Raw genomic sequence first — 18,208 nt, forward strand, 5'->3', positions numbered from 1 at the left:
TCCCATTCATACATCTTGCAAGTCACTACAATGTGAACTTCAGTTTTCAAGGGAATACCAACTACCACCTTTCTTCCCTGGCTCTTTAATTAATATTTTTAAATTATTATATGATTAGGACTTGAAAAAGATGCCATCGCAGAGGTCTGGAAGTAGGACTTTGTAACCACAATGAATCTAGTAGTTTTATTTTAAAGGGAATGGCAAGTAAAAATTGTTTCAAAATTTCTTAGTCCTTCTAGTTCAGATGCTGGCAGTAATAAGAAACTTTATTATATTACTTTGGAGGGGTGCAATATTGCTTGGAATTTTGCTGGACAGCTCCATTTGAGTGGATGTCAGTATAAGATATATATAACTGGCTGACCAACCGCACTCAACGTGTAGTCCTCAATGGAACTGCATCTACATGGAGGAAGGTATGCAGTGGAGTACCCCAAGGCTCTGTTTTGGGCCCAGCACTCTTCAACATTTTCATCAATGATTTGGATGAGGGAATAAATGGGGAACTCATCAAATTTGCAGATGACACCAAGCTGGCAGAAATAGCCAACACTCCAGAAGGCAGGCTAAAGATACAGAAGGATCTTGACAAACTTGAATATTGGGCACTATCTAATAAAATGAAATTCAATGGTGAAAAGAGTAAGGTTCTACATTTAGGCAACAAAAACAAAATGCACAGGTACAGTATATGTGGTACCTTGCTCAATAGTAGTAGTAACTGTGAAAGGGATCTTGGAGTCCTAGCGGACAACCATTTAAATATGAGCCAGCAGTGTGCTGCACCTGCCAAAAAAGCCAACATAGTTCTAGGCTGCATCAACAGAGGGATAGAATCAAGATCACGTGAAGTGTTAATACCACTATATAATGCCTTGGTAAGGCCACACTTGGAATACTGCATTCAGTTTTGGTCACCATGATGTAGAAATATGTGGAGACTCTAGAAAGAGTGCGGAGAAGAGCAACAAAGAGGATTAGGAGACTGGAGACTAAAACATATGAAGAACGGTTGCAGGAACTGGGTATGTTTAGTTTAAGAGAAAGAATGACTAGGGGAGACATGGTAGCAGTTCCAATATCTCAGGGGTTGCCACAAAGAAGAGGGAGTCAAACTATTTTCCAAGGTAACTGAGGGTAGAACAAGAAGCAATGGGTGGAAACTAATCAAGGAGAGAAGCAACTTATAACTGAGGAGAAACTTCCTGACAGTTAGAACAATTAATCAGTGGAACAGCTTGCCTCCAGAAGTTGTGAATGCCCCAACACTAGAAGTCTTTAAGAAGATGTTGGATAGCCATTTGTCTGAAATGGGTTTCCTGCCTACGCAGGGGGTTGGACTAGAAGACCTCCAAGGTCCCTTCCAACTCTGCTTTTGTATTGTATTGTATTGTATTGTATTGTATTGTATTGTATTGTATAAGAGAGTTGGAAGGGATCTTGGAGATCTTCTAGTTTAGTCCAAATCCCTACTCAAGCAGAAAGTCCTATAATATTTCAGACATTCTTTTCTTAAAATCTTCCAGTGTTGGAACATCCACAACTTTCAAAGGCAAGTTGTTCCATTGATTAATTGTTGTAAACTGTCAGAAAATTTCTCCTTAATTCTAGGTTGCTTCTCTCCTTGATTAGTTTCCATCCATTGCTTCTTGTTCTGCCTTCAGCTGCCTTGGAGAATAGGTTGACTCCCTCTTCTTTGTGAAAACCCCTGAGATATTGGAACATTGCTATCATGTCTCCCCTAACCTTCTTTTCATTAAACTACACATAACAATTTCTGCACCTGTTGTTCATATGTTTTAGCCTCCAATCCCCCAATCATCTTTGTTGTTATTCTGTGCACTCTTTCTAGAATCTGAATATCTTTTTTACATTGCAGTAACCCAAATCGGATGCAATATTCCAAATATGATCTTACCAAGGCATTATAAAGTGGTACTAAGAATTCACATGATCTTGATTCTATCCCTATGTTAATGCAGCCTAGGACTGCATTGGCTATTTTGACAACTGCAGCACATTGCTGATTCAGATTTAAGTAATTGTTTACTATAATTCCAAGATCATTCTCACAGTTACAGCTATTGAGTTACATATTACCTATCCTATATCTGTGCATTTGGTTTTTGTTGCCTAAGTTTGGAACCTTATTTTTCTCACCATTGAGTTTCATGTTGTTAGATAGGACCCAGTGTTCAAGTCTGTCAAGTTCCTTCTGTATCTTGAGCCTATCTTCTGGAATGTTGGCTATTCCTGCCATCTTGGTATGGTCTGCAAATTTGATGAATTTCCCTTCTATTCTCTTGTCTAAATCATTGATGGAGATATTGAAAAGTACTGGGCCTAAGGGTATCCCACCATCTATTTCCCTCCATGTAGATGCAGTTCTATTAATGACTACACATTGAGTGTGGTTGGTCAACCAGTTATGAATCTATCTGGTGGTGATGCTGTCTAACCCACATTTTTATATCTTATCAAGTAGAAGGTTGTGATCTACTTTATCAAATGTCTTACTGAAGTCCAGGTAAATTATATCCACAGTATTTCTCTAATCTACTAATTTTGTCACATTGTCAAAGAATGCAATAAGATTTGTCTGGCATGATCTGTTTTTGACAAACTCTTATTGGCTTCTGATTATAACTTTCTTTCCAACCTCTAGTATAAGCATAATATTTATTGTCATTGTACTTAAATATAACAAAATTGGTTCATACTCAACTATCTGGAGACTATAAGAAGCTACTCTGAACAATAATTAATTGATTGTTCCAACACCTTCTGTCTGAAAGACAAATACATTTTTTAAAAAATCTTCTATTTTAAATTATAAATAGTAAAGAAGGAAAACATCATAGTAATCCAAATGCAACTACCTAACCAGGTATGATGGCATATTACAAATTAATCAATATAAATTGAAAGTGTATTGTTACAAAGAAATTGGGTAGGAAGATTGGTCTAACAATGCCCTGACAATATAATATGTGCAATTTTTAAAGGTACCTTTATAAGGTAAATACCTTATAGAGAATCTACACTCAAGAAGATAGTTTTTTCCAGATATGTGAGAGATTATTTCTGCCTTTTATATCCTCAATGGAGAAAGAGATGAGATATTTTATCTCATAGGACTGAGTCAGTAAAGGGGTGGGAGCTGTTAGATTGCCTCCACTTTCATTTATTTGACCTATGAGATTTGTGCTACAATTTCAGCCTTTTGATATAATAAACTTTGATCTGTCTCTGCTGGGAGAAAATGATTGGGCATTTTCATTACCAATTTAATATAAAAAGAAATAGCAGTTTATTAGGAAAGGAGAAATTTCAATTATTAATACGAATTGGCAGAGAAACTCACTAAGGATCATACTAGTGAAATATAGCACTGTTCAACAAATGGATTAAGAAAAATCTTTAGCAGCTTGTAGAAAATCAGTGAGGCTGTCCATATTTCACATGAGAGATATGTTCACAAATCTTGCTGTGAAAAAATATTGGTGTATAACTCCTCCTGTATAATGTTACCAACAACATCTTGGGGCAACTTGTAATCCACTATGCAATTTTTATTTCAGAGATCATGGTACCTGCTTCCATTTAATCTGCCTAAAAGTCCATCATTAGGATCAAAGATACATTGCATACTTAAGCATTTGTCAATAATACAATTTCCAAAACTTTTTTAACTCACTTCTTTCCTGCTAAAGGATGAGAAGAAGGAGATATCCGTGTCGATGGGGAAAAAATGTCATAATACTAGAAAGGTGTAACATCATTAATCTAAAAACTGTGAAACTTACACCATGCATTTATGGGATGGGAAAGCATGAAATAAATTTTAATGTTCCATTGAGTATTAAATCTTCTTAAACTATAGCTGCACTCCCCAATTTGGAAAAGTGCTCACCTTTGTTCATATTTGAGTCAATTCCCAATAATTCCTAAGGGTATTCAGAAGAGACGCTATGATGATTTCTAGGTCATTAAGTAATGCAAATCATACTTAATTGGAAGGATATTTTAGGTTTTTCAAAGCTTACCATAAGTAATTGACACATGAATTCTACATGAAATATCTACTTTTCATTTCTCATATGAGAACTTAAGTTTATAATGATATAAATCTTGTTGAATTATTACTAGTAATCCTGAGAGTACTGGGGTTTCTTTTAATCCTCTGCAATTTAACAGAACTAACAGAATTACTGCAACTGCTTACTGGCTGCTAGAAGCGCTCGTTATAGCAATCATCAGATATCCATAATAATGCAAAATCAGTCACAGTTCAACCCATGGAACCTATATAAACACGGATGGCCATCCAGCATTTTTGGCATTAAGACAGAAATGGATTGCCATTGTCTCGGATGGTTTCCTAACTTCCCAATATAGCCCAAAGTCTGGGAATTTCTTTGTAATTCTTATTTAATTATAATCAGCTGCTCAGCTTTTTCAAGATGGCTAAGGCCGGCTGGGTGCTGCAACCTGTTGTGATCAGCTGTACCGTACACCCAGCTCAACAAAACTCAAGTGTGAGATGCAATAACGATCAGTAGCCATTTTCACAACCACAATTATGCTAATCCATTGGAGGAAAAACAACAAAGGGTCATCTGGTATTTAGTGTTACAATATAGTTCAGTGCTTCTGATCTTGAAAAGAATTGACTTCTTCCACAGCATAAGAGACAATTTCATGATGCAAGCTCCATCTTTACACACTTGTGTGCATCATTGAGACATCAGTGCAAAATGTCTATCCCAGACTTTGCCCATCAGTCTTTCTGTTGTGCTTGGTGACCCTGAAAGAGAGCAGGTTTTGGTGTAGATATGTCAGCTCTAAACTGAGAATGCTGGCTTTTAGCTTACTTCTCTCAGAGTCTAGTCTTTGGCTCACTGCAGTGAACCAAACAAGCAGGATGGGATTAGAGATGGTGTGGCACTTTGCCTTCTAATCCAATAATTGTGTCAACCAAGAAGAAATAGGGAAGGATTAACCTTCCCTCGCAATTGTATTAGTTCCTTATTAGGGTACAGATTGTTGTATTGGTTCCTGGGAAGTTAAGGAATGGGAAGACTTGCATCTTTCTTTAAAGCCTTATTTGTGAAAATTAACAGAACATATGGGGGTCACTGTGTTACTAATATGTCAATCGTCTAATGACCTTTATCCAGTAAGTTCAAATTTCATTAAATTGGGCAAAACTTTTTGGTTGGGAAAATTGCATCTGGCATCATATAGTAGGTTTTAAGAGAGTTTCATTCATCCTCTCCTTAGTGATCTCTACAACTTGCTATTTTTTTCAAAGATAAAAATTATCCAAAAACATAATTCCTCGTGTGTTGAATATAATGTATAGCCTAGCAAGGGCTTATATTGTGTTGTCCCAAAATTGCTTTTTCAAGAGGCAACTGGACTTCCTTGTTTTTCTTTGAAGATGTTCCACTTCTCATCCAAGAAACTTCTCTGAGTTTCTTGGATGAGAAGCGGAACACCTTCAAAGAAAAACAAGAAAGTCCAGTTGCCTCTTGAAAAAGCATTTTTGGGACAACCATGACCTGGATGACTGAGAATCTCCATAGACATTTAATTTATATGCTGTTCTTTCTGCTTCTTTGAATTAGCTTTCTTTTCTCTTTTCTTTTTAAAAGAAATTCAGAATTGGATTATATTTTCTTGACCTAGAAGATGAAAGTTCTCACCAAGCCCTTCATAGGTGTTCTCCCACTTCTTCTCTTGTTCCACTCCCTGCCCAACAGCCTTTGTAAGAAGGAGTTTCTGGATCAGATTCAGGAGTGGGACTACAGAGACGGAGGTAAGTGATGCAATAAGGCAAGAAAACAGCAGTTGTGGAACATTGCATGAGTCACATTCTTGAGGGAGGAAGGCTATCTCAGTTTGCTTGTTTAACCCTCTAAAGAATTCATGAGCACAGATGGTTCTGCATTAATACAAATATGAATGTTTTTGTAAGGTACTGAATGACTTCTTTATTTTTACAATCTGAGTACAGAACACTAAACTACAAACAAATGCAAGATGAAAATGTTGTCCATATATGTATGTCTGGTATTGTAACAATATAATGCAAAGTAACAATATAACTTCTAGATTCAGTTTTCCAAATCACATAATCAGCTCTGATAAAACAGATAAATCAATTTGAATTTATCTGCCAATTTAATTCAATTCAATTCAATTCAATTTATTTGTGCTTCTAGACCGCCCCCTCTCCCAGAAGGGACTCGGGGCGGTGTACAGTCCATAGAGAATATCACAAAAATACAATAAAAAATTAAATATGTACAGTTTGGAGGAGGTTAAAATGCAATTAAAAGAACTGTACAAAGCTAAATAAATATAATTTTTTAAAATCCCTAAAACAGACACAACAGATTAAAAAACCCTAAGATAACCAGATAATAATACATTTGCCAGGAGGGACAGTTGTAATTATGCCAGGCCTGCTAATCGGAACAGGTGAGTCTTCAATTTTTGCCGGAAGGAGCGGAGGTCAGAAGTGGTTCTAATGTCGGGGGGGAGGTCATTCCAGAGGGTTGGGCCCATCACAGAGAAGGCCCTACTCCTTGGTGTCGCCCGTTGGCATTGCCTAGTGGACGGCACCAGGAGAAGTCCCTCCCTGTGTGAGCGAATTGGCCGCAGGGATGTATGTGGGAGGATGCGATCCCGCAAGTAACTAGGTCCCGTGCCATGGAGCGCTTTAAAGATGGTAATCAGCACCTTGAAACGCACCCGAAAAACCACAGGTAGCCAGTGCAGCTCGCGCAGGAGAGGTGTTACGTGGGAGTACCTCGTACTCCCCATCACAGCCCGCACGGCTGCGTTCTGAACCAACTGCAGTCTCCGGGCGCGTCCCAAGGGCAGCCCCATGTAGAGAGTGTTGCAGTAATCCAGGCGGGACGTCACCAGCGCATGAGTGACCGTGCATAGGGCATCCCGGTCCAGTAGGGGGCGCAATTGGCGCACCAGGCGAACCTGGTGGAACGCCCCCTCGCCACGGCTGCCACATGGTCATCCATTGACAGCCGGGCATCAAGGAGGACGCCCAAATTGCGCGCCCGTTCCACAGGGGGCAATTGTTCGCCCCCTATGGCCAGCGATGGAATCAGCTGGCTGAACCGAGGTGCCGGTAGCCACAGCCACTCGGTCTTGGAGGGGTTGAGTTTAAGTCTGTTGTCCCCCATCCAGACCCCGACGGCTTCCAAGCACCGGGACATCACTTCAACAGCCTCGTTGGGGTGGTTTGGGGTTGAAATATACAGCTGAGTATCATCAGCGTAGAGGTAATGACCTTTTCTCCCACACAGAAAGACTTTTCCCAGATCAGATCTTTTCAGATTGGATCAACTGAATTCAACAATCCAATTCAGAGATCCATCATTCTAGTGAGATTTAACCTGATTTGCACAGCTCTAGCATTTAATATAAAGGTTGAGAGAAGAGCACATATCTTTCAAAATTCTCCATCAAATGCTGATGATTAATTTCTCCAAAGTTCTCCATGAGAAATAAGAAAACTCTAAAATTTCTTAATAGCATATCTCATGCTCATTAGACCACAATGAAAAAATAATTTCATTATATTGTCCCTTAGAAATAAAGGAGAGCTGGCTTTAGACTCGGGAAAAAACAATTAATGGAGGTTGATTTACTCAATCTCCTTTATAAAATAAGTGCAAAAAATCTACATCAGCAATCAACATTTCTCAAAAATGTGCCTTTGAAATAATCTGTGAGCTACGTTTTATCAAATATTGGGGGGAGGGGGGAATCCAAATATTTTTTCTTTTATCACTGTTTTCATGCTGTATCATTATTGTATTCTCATACAATAATGACAATAGTTAATCCATTGCCGCTGCATTTCCCCCCCTGAAACGGTTCGATTGTCTTTCCTCAAAGGACTGCCATTGCTTTTCTGAAATATCGCATAGCTCCAGTATCTCGCAACTGGACAAACAAAAGTATTACTCCAGTTTGTATTGTCAGTGCAGCTATTACTGGGATGTATTTTAGGCAAAATCTACCACATTCATTTAGTACAAGCCCCACTGAATAGTTACATCTTAGTAAAATAATAGATAAATTTGCAGAGTTAGAGGTTCGGACATTCCTATCTATGCTTATACTTTTGAAAGTACCTAATCAGACTTTTGTTCTCTTCATTTTTATTCTTTGAAATGTGTAAACTCATCTCCAGCAATGAAGCATGGACAGTTTCCCAACTTTACTAAAAAGCTTAAACCCAGGAAGAGTTCTCTCCATAGAAACCCTATCTCAGTTGGCCAGTTTTTCCAATTTTTATGTGGTCATTGAGATAGGAGTGCTAGAACATACTGGTGCACCAAAGATAAGTGTTGGGAGAAAGCTAAAAAAAACCACCCATTTTTCTGTAGCTTTTGATACCCTTAACTTACCCTATCTCTATATGCAGTCATAGTGCCTATCTTTCCAAAAATCAGACTAATAAAAATAAGTATAGAAAATTAGCACCACCTATCCAAATATAATTCAAGCACAACATTACACTAATTTTTAAACTGGAATTTAAAGTTAGCAAAAGAGAGTGCATCTGAAGACAATATTTTAAAAATAAAGGTAGTGATATTTCAGAAGTAGTCAACATGCATTGTTGTAATCAGGGCCGAATTTAGATGAAGAGGCCCTAGGCTATTCCACTTATGGGGCCCTTTCACCTCCCATTTTTAAGTTTGTAAATTACATGAGAGATAATAAAATACATCATTACTGTGATATATATCAATATATTAAATGAAACATGTTGTAATTGGTACTAACCTTTATAAAAAATGTGGCACGGATAATAAATAAAAATAAAAGGCCCCTCTTGATCTTGAGGCCCTAGGCTGAAGCCTAGTTAGCCTATAGGAAAATCCGGCCCTGGTTGTAATAAAAACATTAAACTTTAGTAGGTTTCTAAATGATGGCAATAAAGCCTCAATCTGGGAACTTATTTTATGTGGTTTGTGTGGGGTTTTGGTGGGAGATGTGTACATCCTCAATGAAATCAAAGCCTAATGCAGGTTTGCTGTATCTGTTTCCTCTTGTTTCCTTCCAAAAATTGGCAGGAACTCTTCTTCCCAGAAGTGCAAACTAGGCAATCTGCAGGAGTACAAAAGAGAAGTCGACAATGGATCAGCCACCCACATTTCTAAAAAGTCTAAAAAAATTTTTAAAGCTAATCTTAGAAAACTGAAAGCAATCTTGCTCTCATCTGTATGAAGAAAATAGTTTAATGGAGTAGGTTTAGCATTCTCATTTAGCCTTCTTCTTTTCCTCCCTGCCTCCCCTCGCAGTGAAGGGTCCTTGGTGCTCTCTGTACTTTCTTGCAGACGTTTCATTGCCCAAACTAGGTAACATCATCAGTGACAGTTTGGGTAATGAAATGTCTGCAAGAAAACAAGCAAGCTCAGAGAGCACCAAAAACCCCTCAATTCAACCCTGAGCCACAGCTATTCTCCTTTATTGGTACGCTCCCAATATTGGCCATAATCAGGACTTGAATAAAATGTACCTGCATTGCAGATTGCACTATTCAAAGCTGTTCTTTAATTCACAAAAGTAGCTGTGTATTGATAGTTGATAAGAAAACTATTTTGTTTCCGAGTCTTTGTTTTTCTCTGCACGAAATCATGTCAATTTGGGTTCTTTAGCTGACAAGGTCAACATTCGAGGCACCAAGAGCATCACACACCTATTGGAGAAGTGGGGGAACAGCATCTTTCGGCAAATAAAGTTCTCTTTGTTGAGTCACCCTGACACCCTGCTGCCAGAACTGTCCAGGTAAGAATAAGAGAATGGCAGTTCATCATTCTGTATCATCTGTCCTTCTGTAGGAAAGACTAGATTAACATTGATGATGGGGAGATTCTGTGGCTCACACCTATTGCTGCTGAACTACAGCTCCAGACTTTTCTTGCCATTGGCCACCCAAGGCTCTAAGAGGCTTAGCAGTACATGAGAAATGGGGGGGGGGGGTTTCCACTTTCCTCTTGCTTGAGACATGTTTCACTTGTATGTACCTCCATGAAGACAAAATGAGTTTCAGCTATCAATTATCATTTCTTCTCCTGGAACCACAATACTCTGTCGTTAGCGTGTGCATTTGTGTGTGTGTGTTTTCTAGAAATAAAAACAGCAAATATAATGGTATTATAGAAATGTGTAATGTGTTTAGAATAATGCTGGCACCTTTAAGATTTGCCTACAAGAAAATAGGCACAAGCCTGAGCAGGACTGAAGAAGCAAGACAGTTCTTTTGATCTCATCAACTGACTTCTGAGTAAATGTGTGAAGGATCAGGCTGCATCTCTGATACTGTAGATAAATCTAAACAGGCTTAGATAGTGATGCTTCAGTTTAACAAATGAGTTAGACTTGTAAAGATCAAGAGATAAGTGATGGTCTATCCACCAGAAAGCAAGAAATTGCTGTTCATCATTCAAAAGTAGCTGTACAAATCTGAGAAAAATAGAGAGAGTTGAGTGGGGTAGGTAGGATTGGATGCAGGTTATACGGGAGAGGAGGAAGAGGTTCCCATTGACAACAAATAAATTACTGCACTTACCTCTTTTTAAATAAGAATGGAATTTTTAATGTTAGAAAAGATGAGTGCTATTTGCTTATCTCCTGAAACATTTATGGTATCAGTTGTAAGCATGAAATGCTCCCCTGTGTAAAATATGCTGTTAAAGTAAATGCAAAGTGGTAGTTAAGTGTACAGGAGTCTCCAAAGGATTTTAAATGTCATGCTAAATACATAATAAAATGCCTTTTCTAATCCATTTTCCAAAGATTAAAGATGTATTCAGCACAAGCCCCCCTCCCTCCCTCCCTCCCCCCCCTCTCTCTCTTTCAAACAGCCATGCACACAGACACTGAATATACTATTACCTGGGGTGACTGAAATCAGTAGGCAGGCATTTATATAAACACAAACAGAATGCACAGTAAAAAAAATTCCTTTATCAGACACTACTTCAGACACATGAATTCAAGCACAAAGATCCATAGAAAAATATCAACATAACTGTTTCTCTTTGTGTGTTGCTTAAAATGAATAAATAAAATATCATTAGTCTATGTAATAAGGATTGCTGAAATAACATAAATGAAGCACTTTAACATTCAAATGATCCTCTATCAGTTATTATTAATCTTAGAATGCATATTTGTTTCAGATGACTAATACTGATCACATGAAGGAGAATGTGGTCTATTTTAACATCATGAGCTTCAAATCCTAACAATTTATACCAATATATGTATCTGCAGTTCATGACATGTATCTGCAGTTCATGACATTTATCTGCAGTGTTCAAATACTTTGTACTATTGGTAGCTTAGACGTCTTTAATGCTGAATTTAAATTGTAGACTACTTCGTAAAATGTCCTGGTCAGTGTCATGCATAGTCATATAAACAATATTATTTAGGGATTTTATTTTCTGTCGGTGAATGTATCTTCTGCTTTGTATCAAAACATTTTTCAAACTAGCAAACAGCTGCATGTTAACCTGTAATATTTTAAATAGTTGTCTACGTTATGCTTTTAAAGCAAGTTTAATGTACAACGTGCCCCATCTTTCAAAAGATTATTTTGCTTCCTTGATGGTAAAATATATCTAAATCTGGTACAAATCAAAAGACCCAACCAGTGTAATCTGGTTCCCTCAGAGGAAGTCTGGATAACCCAACTAGCAAAAAACCTAGATTTTTTTTTCCTATCAAAAGCTAACTAGTTATCCAGAGCAGGGGGTCTCCAACCTTGGCAACTTTAAGACTTGTGGACTTCAGCTCCAAGAGTTCCACAGCCAGTTCTGCTTTGCTGGCTGAGGAATTCTGGGAGTTGAAGTCCACAAGTCTTAAAGTTGCCAAGGTTGGAGACCCCTGATCCAGAAGAATTGGATTACATCTCCCTGTCTAAATTGTCAGTGCCACTCTCGCTAGGAATGGCAGAAATTTCAGTCTGCCATATCTGAAGAGTTCCAGGAAGGGAAAGACTTTGTTGATACTTTATCATAAACTGTGACATAGGCTTTGTTGCAGTAGGCCACTGCTGGTCAACAGATTGCTATGGTTTCTGTTGAATACCGATCTGTACACCACCTCATGACACTTTTTTTTTAATCTGCAGCCTCCACCCTGCTTCAGAAGCCATTGATAATCTCCTGAAACAAGTAGCTTCAATAAAGTCAAGACTGGCAGAACTGAATGAGAGGCTTAGGATCATAGAAAGGGCTCCGTTTGTTATCCGCTACAAGGCCAGGAGTCAAAAGCTGACTAATCTCCAGCTGCAAAGACTACCCGAGAAGAGGACTCATGCATGGAGGCAAGCTCAGAGGGATTAATTTGTCTTTTATGAAGGAAGAAGACTAGCAATTCCTGAGATTTTTTAAGAAACCACACAATAAAAGCCTGGTTAAAAGGATATAACGCTAATTCACTGAAGATGCTTCTCCTCGGTGCTTTTTCAACTTGTGACTTCCTGCTATTTGAAAAAATAATTCCTTCTTCCTCTTCAACTGATGTTTTCAACCCTATTTCTAAATTCAGTGAAGCACCATTTCACAAACAAAAATCTCCAGTCTTTAGGCTGGTCCATGTAGCCCAGGGGTGTCAAACTCACGGCGTCACGGCAGTGTCACGTGATTTGTCAGGACTTGCCCCCCCTTCGCTAAACCAAACATAGGCATGGCCAGCTCGTGACACATCCAGCCCACGGGCTGGTAGTTTGACAGCCCTGATGTAGCCCATGAAGTCTAAAGAAATCTCCTTTCCCACTGTGAGTTTTCAATCCATATAAGCTGTGTATTCAGATTTGAAATTTTGATGCATCAACATTCAATTCAGTTTTGTACTTCAAAATTATTGATCTTGATTTGCTATGAGATTCAAATTTTAAAAAACAACTCTAAAAGCCAGCATTCTTTAGAAAGAGAATAGAAAGATGGTTGTTATGAGAAGAAGCAAAAAAAAAAAAAAAGGTCAGGAAAGTTTTGCAAGGGAATCAAATGGTTGTGAAACTGATCTGCTGAACCTTGAGGAAGAATGATTGATTCTGTGGTTTTCTGGTTAAAGGAGTATACTATTGTTTGTTGAATGTATGTCCGAGGAGGGAGCTTATAATAGTAGCTGATTCAATGATCAGATGAGAGGAAGCAGTCACATTCCTCAGCTAGCAGCTCATTCTTAGCTAATACACTTTGGAAAAAGGACATGTGACCTAGGACCTTTCAACCACAAGAAGAAGCAATAGAACTAACAAAAATTAGAGGAATGGGGCAGAACTGCAAGGGAGAGAGAACAAGCAAATCAATTTTAGCATTTGTTGGAAACCTAATAGTGAAGTTTACCACCAGGTTTGATTTAACTGAGTGTCATACTAATTTCATAGTTTGCAAATGTGGGCATATCTCTTGCTAGAACGTAGAAGTATTTCTTTTTCAAGATTCATCAGAAATGGTGAAAATCACAGAGATATTGTATGAAAGACAGAAGAAAGAATATTGGAGAATCTGAAGAAAAAAAAGAAGGCACCTTATTGGGAGCAGTGAGTATAAATATACATGGCAGTAAATAGACAATACTAAAGTAGAAGATGGTTCAGGTCACTGGAGCAGGCCAACTGAGTTGAATAGTCTTCTGAATCAAAATTATAAATCAGTCTGAAAGCAAACAGACAAACACAGAACTATTTGTGCATGATTCCCTCCATTTAGAAAATTTAATTTTGAATGCCAGTTTGGTGTAGTGGTTAATGCATCAGGCTAAAACAGGGGTCAGCAACCACGGCTCTGGAGCCACATGTGGCTCTTTCTTGCGGCTCCCTGTCACCATTCAGCACCACAATTTTGAGAGGAGCTTCCAGTTGGGGGGGGAGACCAGGGGAGATTCTATGGCAAGGGGTGGGTTTTCCAGTCAGCTCCACAATTGATAGGGCTTTCGGTTAGGACAGGTAGAGGAAAAAGGATGACGTGCTAGGAGGAGACTCTATGGTGGGGAAACCGGGCTTCCAGTTGGCTCCAGAATTGAATGGGGGGCTTCTAGTTAGGACCTTTGTGGCTCTTTCAGTGTTTAGGGGTGCCGACCCCTGAGTTAAAACCAGGGAGAATGTGAATTCTAATGCCACCTCAGGCACCAAGTCAGCTGGGTGAGTTTGGGCCAGTCACATACACTCAGTCCTAGGAAGGAGCCAAAGGCAAACCACTCTGGAAAACCTTGCCAAGAAAAATTGCAGAGGCATCCAGGCTGTCTCTGGGAATTAAAGCAACTAAAAACTGAGATAGTCACACACTTGCAAAGTAATGGGGTACGTATGCCAGACAAATGAAGATATAGATAAGATTTGGGGGAGGGTTGAGGATCATAAAAGAAACAAGGGGAAAAAACCATAACAATTTATTTCTCTCTAAACAAATCTGCCTAAACAAAATCTAGTTAGGAGAATGGAAAGGTCAGAAGAAAGCTATAATAATAAAAAGCAAATCTTGCCCTAAGTATGCTCTGAAAAAAGCAGGTCTGGCTAATCATATTAATTTTAGAGAATTGTCACTAATTTCCTCCCCTAAACTTTTGCCCAGATAGGGAGGTGGTGACCGCACTACAGTAGATTCAGCCAACGCCCTGAGTGAACTAGAAGTGAAAATGTCTATACAGCTAACTAAGAAATTCAATGCATGGAGTCAAAATAGGCACCTTCAACATGCTTCAATTATTTTAAGGCTTGTGTGAATGATTAAAACTTTACTGAATCAAGATACTCCACTATAGATCTGCACTGATCTATTTCCCCACGGCTCTTTCAGGAGTGTGTGAATAAGTGTCTCCACCGGCTGCTGTTTTGAAGAATTTGTTTTATAGTCAATCATCAGAAGCATAAAGCATATTTAAAACTTTAAAAGGAATTGGCTCATTCTTTTCTCTGGAGGTATCTTCAGCAGGGCATTTAAATCTACTTGATTCAAAATATAGATGGGAAGGAAGCAAATTCATATGGAAACTCTTAAGTTTTGCACAGCTGCTTTAATTGTAGCTTGAGACTAATCATGAGCTAGCCAAGAACTGATGAGCACGTTCAAGTAATTCCATTTTTTTCCCTTTTCTACAGAAAATTACATTTCTTTAGAATGTTTAACTTTTTACTCCAAAAATAAGTGGTTCTGTATTGCCCTACAGACATTGTAGCTCTTTTGAATCCTCACAGGTGATATTTTCCAGGCTGTAAACCCTTTCCAAAATACAGTAATCCACATATACCTGAAACTTTCCCCCCAAAATTTTTAAAGCGTGCCATTTCCACTCCTTTGTCTTTCATTTGTTGTTGTTATTAGTCGCGAAGTCGTGTCTGACCCATTGCGACTCCATGGACAACACTCCTCCAGGCCTTCCTATACTATACCATCCCCCAGACTCCATTTAATCTCACGTCTACTGCTTTGCTAACTCCATCCAGCCACCTCATTCTCTGTCGTCCCCTTCTTCTTTTGCCGTCAATCTTTCCCAGCATTAGGCTCTTCTCCAGTGAGTCCTTCCTTCTCATTAGGTGGCCAAAGTATTTGAGTTTTTCATTAGTCTTTCATTAGCCTTTATTTTAGTACATAGCTGTGAAAGTTTGTTCCATCCACTTTTTATTCATCACAATCTGGTTTTTGCAGTGAGTGGCAACTGTCATCTGGTTATCTAATTTACAACAGAAGGGCCTGATAGTTAATTAAAAGAATGCACTAATATACACAGTAATAGACACACAACTATAACAGAGCTGACATGTACAAAAAGGCCTGGAAAATTGTAACATAAATGCAATTCCAAAACATCCCCCCCGATTATTCAAATTTTATTTTAAAGTTCTTTATTGTCCTTTGGTTGAGAAAAAGGATAGACTTTAGAAAAAAATCTTGATATCAAGTTTGTTTTATGGTCTGGGTTTTGGTAGTTTCAGCTAAATAAACAATGATTATATTACCTCCTTGCCACTTTATCCATTATAAAATATCACAAGTAACATGGAATAATGTTCAGCCCTTGGCATCTGCAGCTCTTACTCAGGCTGGAATCACAGCATCAACAAGTTTGCCTCAACCTGATGTCTTTCAACTACATTTAAAGCAGAGATCTTCAAACTTGGCAACTTTAAGACTTGTGGACGTCAACTCCCAGAATTCTCCAGTCAGATGGCTGAGGAATTCTGGGAGTTGAAGTCCACAAGTCTTAAAGTTGCCAAGTTTGGGGACCCCTGATTTAAAGGATCAGGATTAGCGGATGTACCTTGTATTAAGTTACCTGTCAGAAAAAAAAGAAAACCACTACCTTGGATCAAAGTGCTGTTTAAATTCTTAAGCAGAAACAGTAACAATAAATTCTGATCTGTTCAGCTGTTCCCTTCCATACTGGTAAGAGGAACAGCGTGGAAGGGAACAGTTTAATCAATATAAACTAATTATTTTGTCTACTACTTTATGCAATGAAAGACAGAACAAGATATGCTTTGAGTTAAGCCATCACAAAGAACAAACGTAGATAATAAGATCAGAAAAAGGTCACCGACATTAAAATGGCCTGCCTGAAACGTCTGATTACAGGAGAGCAGCAAAGTAAATTGGTAGCTATCCTCGTTGCCTTCTTCCAAATTGCTCCTGTTTCGCAAGCAACTTTTTTTCCAAACTTGCTCCTGCTCTACTTCACTCAGGAAGCTTCTACCACTCGTGGGAAAAGCTTCCGTCCCTTTGATTTCTGCTGTGCACTTTAATGTTGTGCACTGATAATAAAGAATCATTATTGATTTCTACCCTTCGGACTGTTGGAGGCGGCAGGGGAGTAAAGTTTGTCTTCTCTTTCTCCCCTCAACAACAACAAAAATTCCTGCCAAAATATTTTCTTCCTCTTTTGCCTGGCACTCCCTCCCCCCCCCATCCCACCCACCCCCCTCTTCGCGGGAACAGGGAAACGGGCGACGGCGCTGTTCGTGCTCTGGTCCACACCGGCTTATCCAACCGCTGGTGCTCGCTTTCCCTTCGTCCTTCGCCCTTCCCTCGCCGGGCCCGAGGGCGGAGCAGAGCGCCGCAGCAGCCTTCGTCTCTCTGTCTGCGCGAAAGCCAATCGGCCGGGAAGCGCTGCTTCTTACGGAGCGGATCATCCACCACAGCCCTTCCAGCATGTTTGGAATGATCAGAAATTCCCTTTTTGGGACCGCGGAGGTTTGGCCCTGCCGGGTTCTGAGCAGGGGGGAGAAGGTAGGAAAGGGGGCGAGGTCTGCCTAGGGCCACAGGGATGGCCTTGGTCGCCTACTCGACTGGACAAGGAAGTGGGAGCCTCCCAGAGGGAGGGACAGGAAGAAAGGGCTTCATAATGCAAACCGAGTCAATTTTGGCTTAACCAAGAGCGATTAGTTTAACAGACTTCATAAACCCAGTACAGTATGTGTGGTACCTTGCTCAATAGTAGTAGTAACTGTGAAAGGGATCTTGGGGCCCTAGTGGACAACCATTTAAATATGAGCCAGCAGTGTGCTGCACCTGCCAAAAAAGCCAACACAGTCTTAGGCTGCATCAACAGAGGGATAGAATCAAGATCACGTGAAGTGTTAATACCACTTTATAATGCCTTGGTAAGGCCACACTTGGAATACTGCATTCAGTTTTGGTCGCCACAATGTAGAAAAGATGTGGAGACTCTAGAAAGAGTGCAGAGAAGAGCAACAAAGATGATTAGGGGACTGGAGGCTAAAACAGATGAAGAATGGTTGCAGGAACTGGGTATGTCTAGTTTAATGAAAAGAAAGATAGGGGAGACATGATACCAATGTTCCAATATCTCAGGGGCTGCCACAAAGAAGAGGAAGTCAAGCTATTCTCCAAAGCACTTGAGGGTAGAACAAGAAGCAAAGGGGGGAAACTAATCAAGCAGAGAAGCAACTTAGAACTGAGGAGAAACTTCCTGACAGTTAGAACAATTAATCAGTGGAACAGCTTGCCTCCAGAAGTTGTGAATGCTCCAATACTGGAAGTTTTTAAGAAGATGTTGGATATCCATTTGTCTGAAGTGGTGTAGGGTTTCCTGCCTAGGCAGGGGGTTGGACTAGAAGACCTCCAAGGTTCCTTCCAACTGTTATTCTATTCTATTCTACAATAACTGAGTGATTGCTAGAATGGGTAAT

The 18,208-nt window shown here is 39.4% G+C and overlaps 1 protein-coding gene across 5 annotated transcripts in view; it reads left to right on the forward strand.

Annotated features, from left to right (window-relative positions):
- Positions 1-18,208, forward strand: part of HEBP1 (heme binding protein 1) — a 30,751-nt gene that overhangs the window by 2,905 nt on the left and 9,638 nt on the right. The window contains exons 2-5 of one of the 5 annotated variants that reach the window (XM_081958758.1): positions 5,661-5,824; positions 9,120-9,291; positions 9,705-9,834; positions 12,188-13,603. In XM_081958758.1, coding sequence (XP_081814884.1) covers positions 13,538-13,603 — 66 coding nt within the window. In that variant the 5' untranslated portion in view covers positions 5,661-5,824; positions 9,120-9,291; positions 9,705-9,834; positions 12,188-13,537. Of the gene's footprint in view, positions 1-5,660; positions 5,825-9,119; positions 9,292-9,704; positions 9,835-12,187; positions 13,604-17,010; positions 17,286-18,208 lie in introns of those variants that run through there. The other 4 variants (XM_081958757.1, XM_081958759.1, XR_014175840.1 and 1 more) reach the window with 4 other exon arrangements.

Source organism: Natrix helvetica, assembly GCF_964273705.1.
Source record: "Natrix helvetica genome assembly, chromosome: 6".
NCBI classification, from domain to species: Eukaryota; Metazoa; Chordata; class Lepidosauria; order Squamata; family Natricidae; genus Natrix; species Natrix helvetica.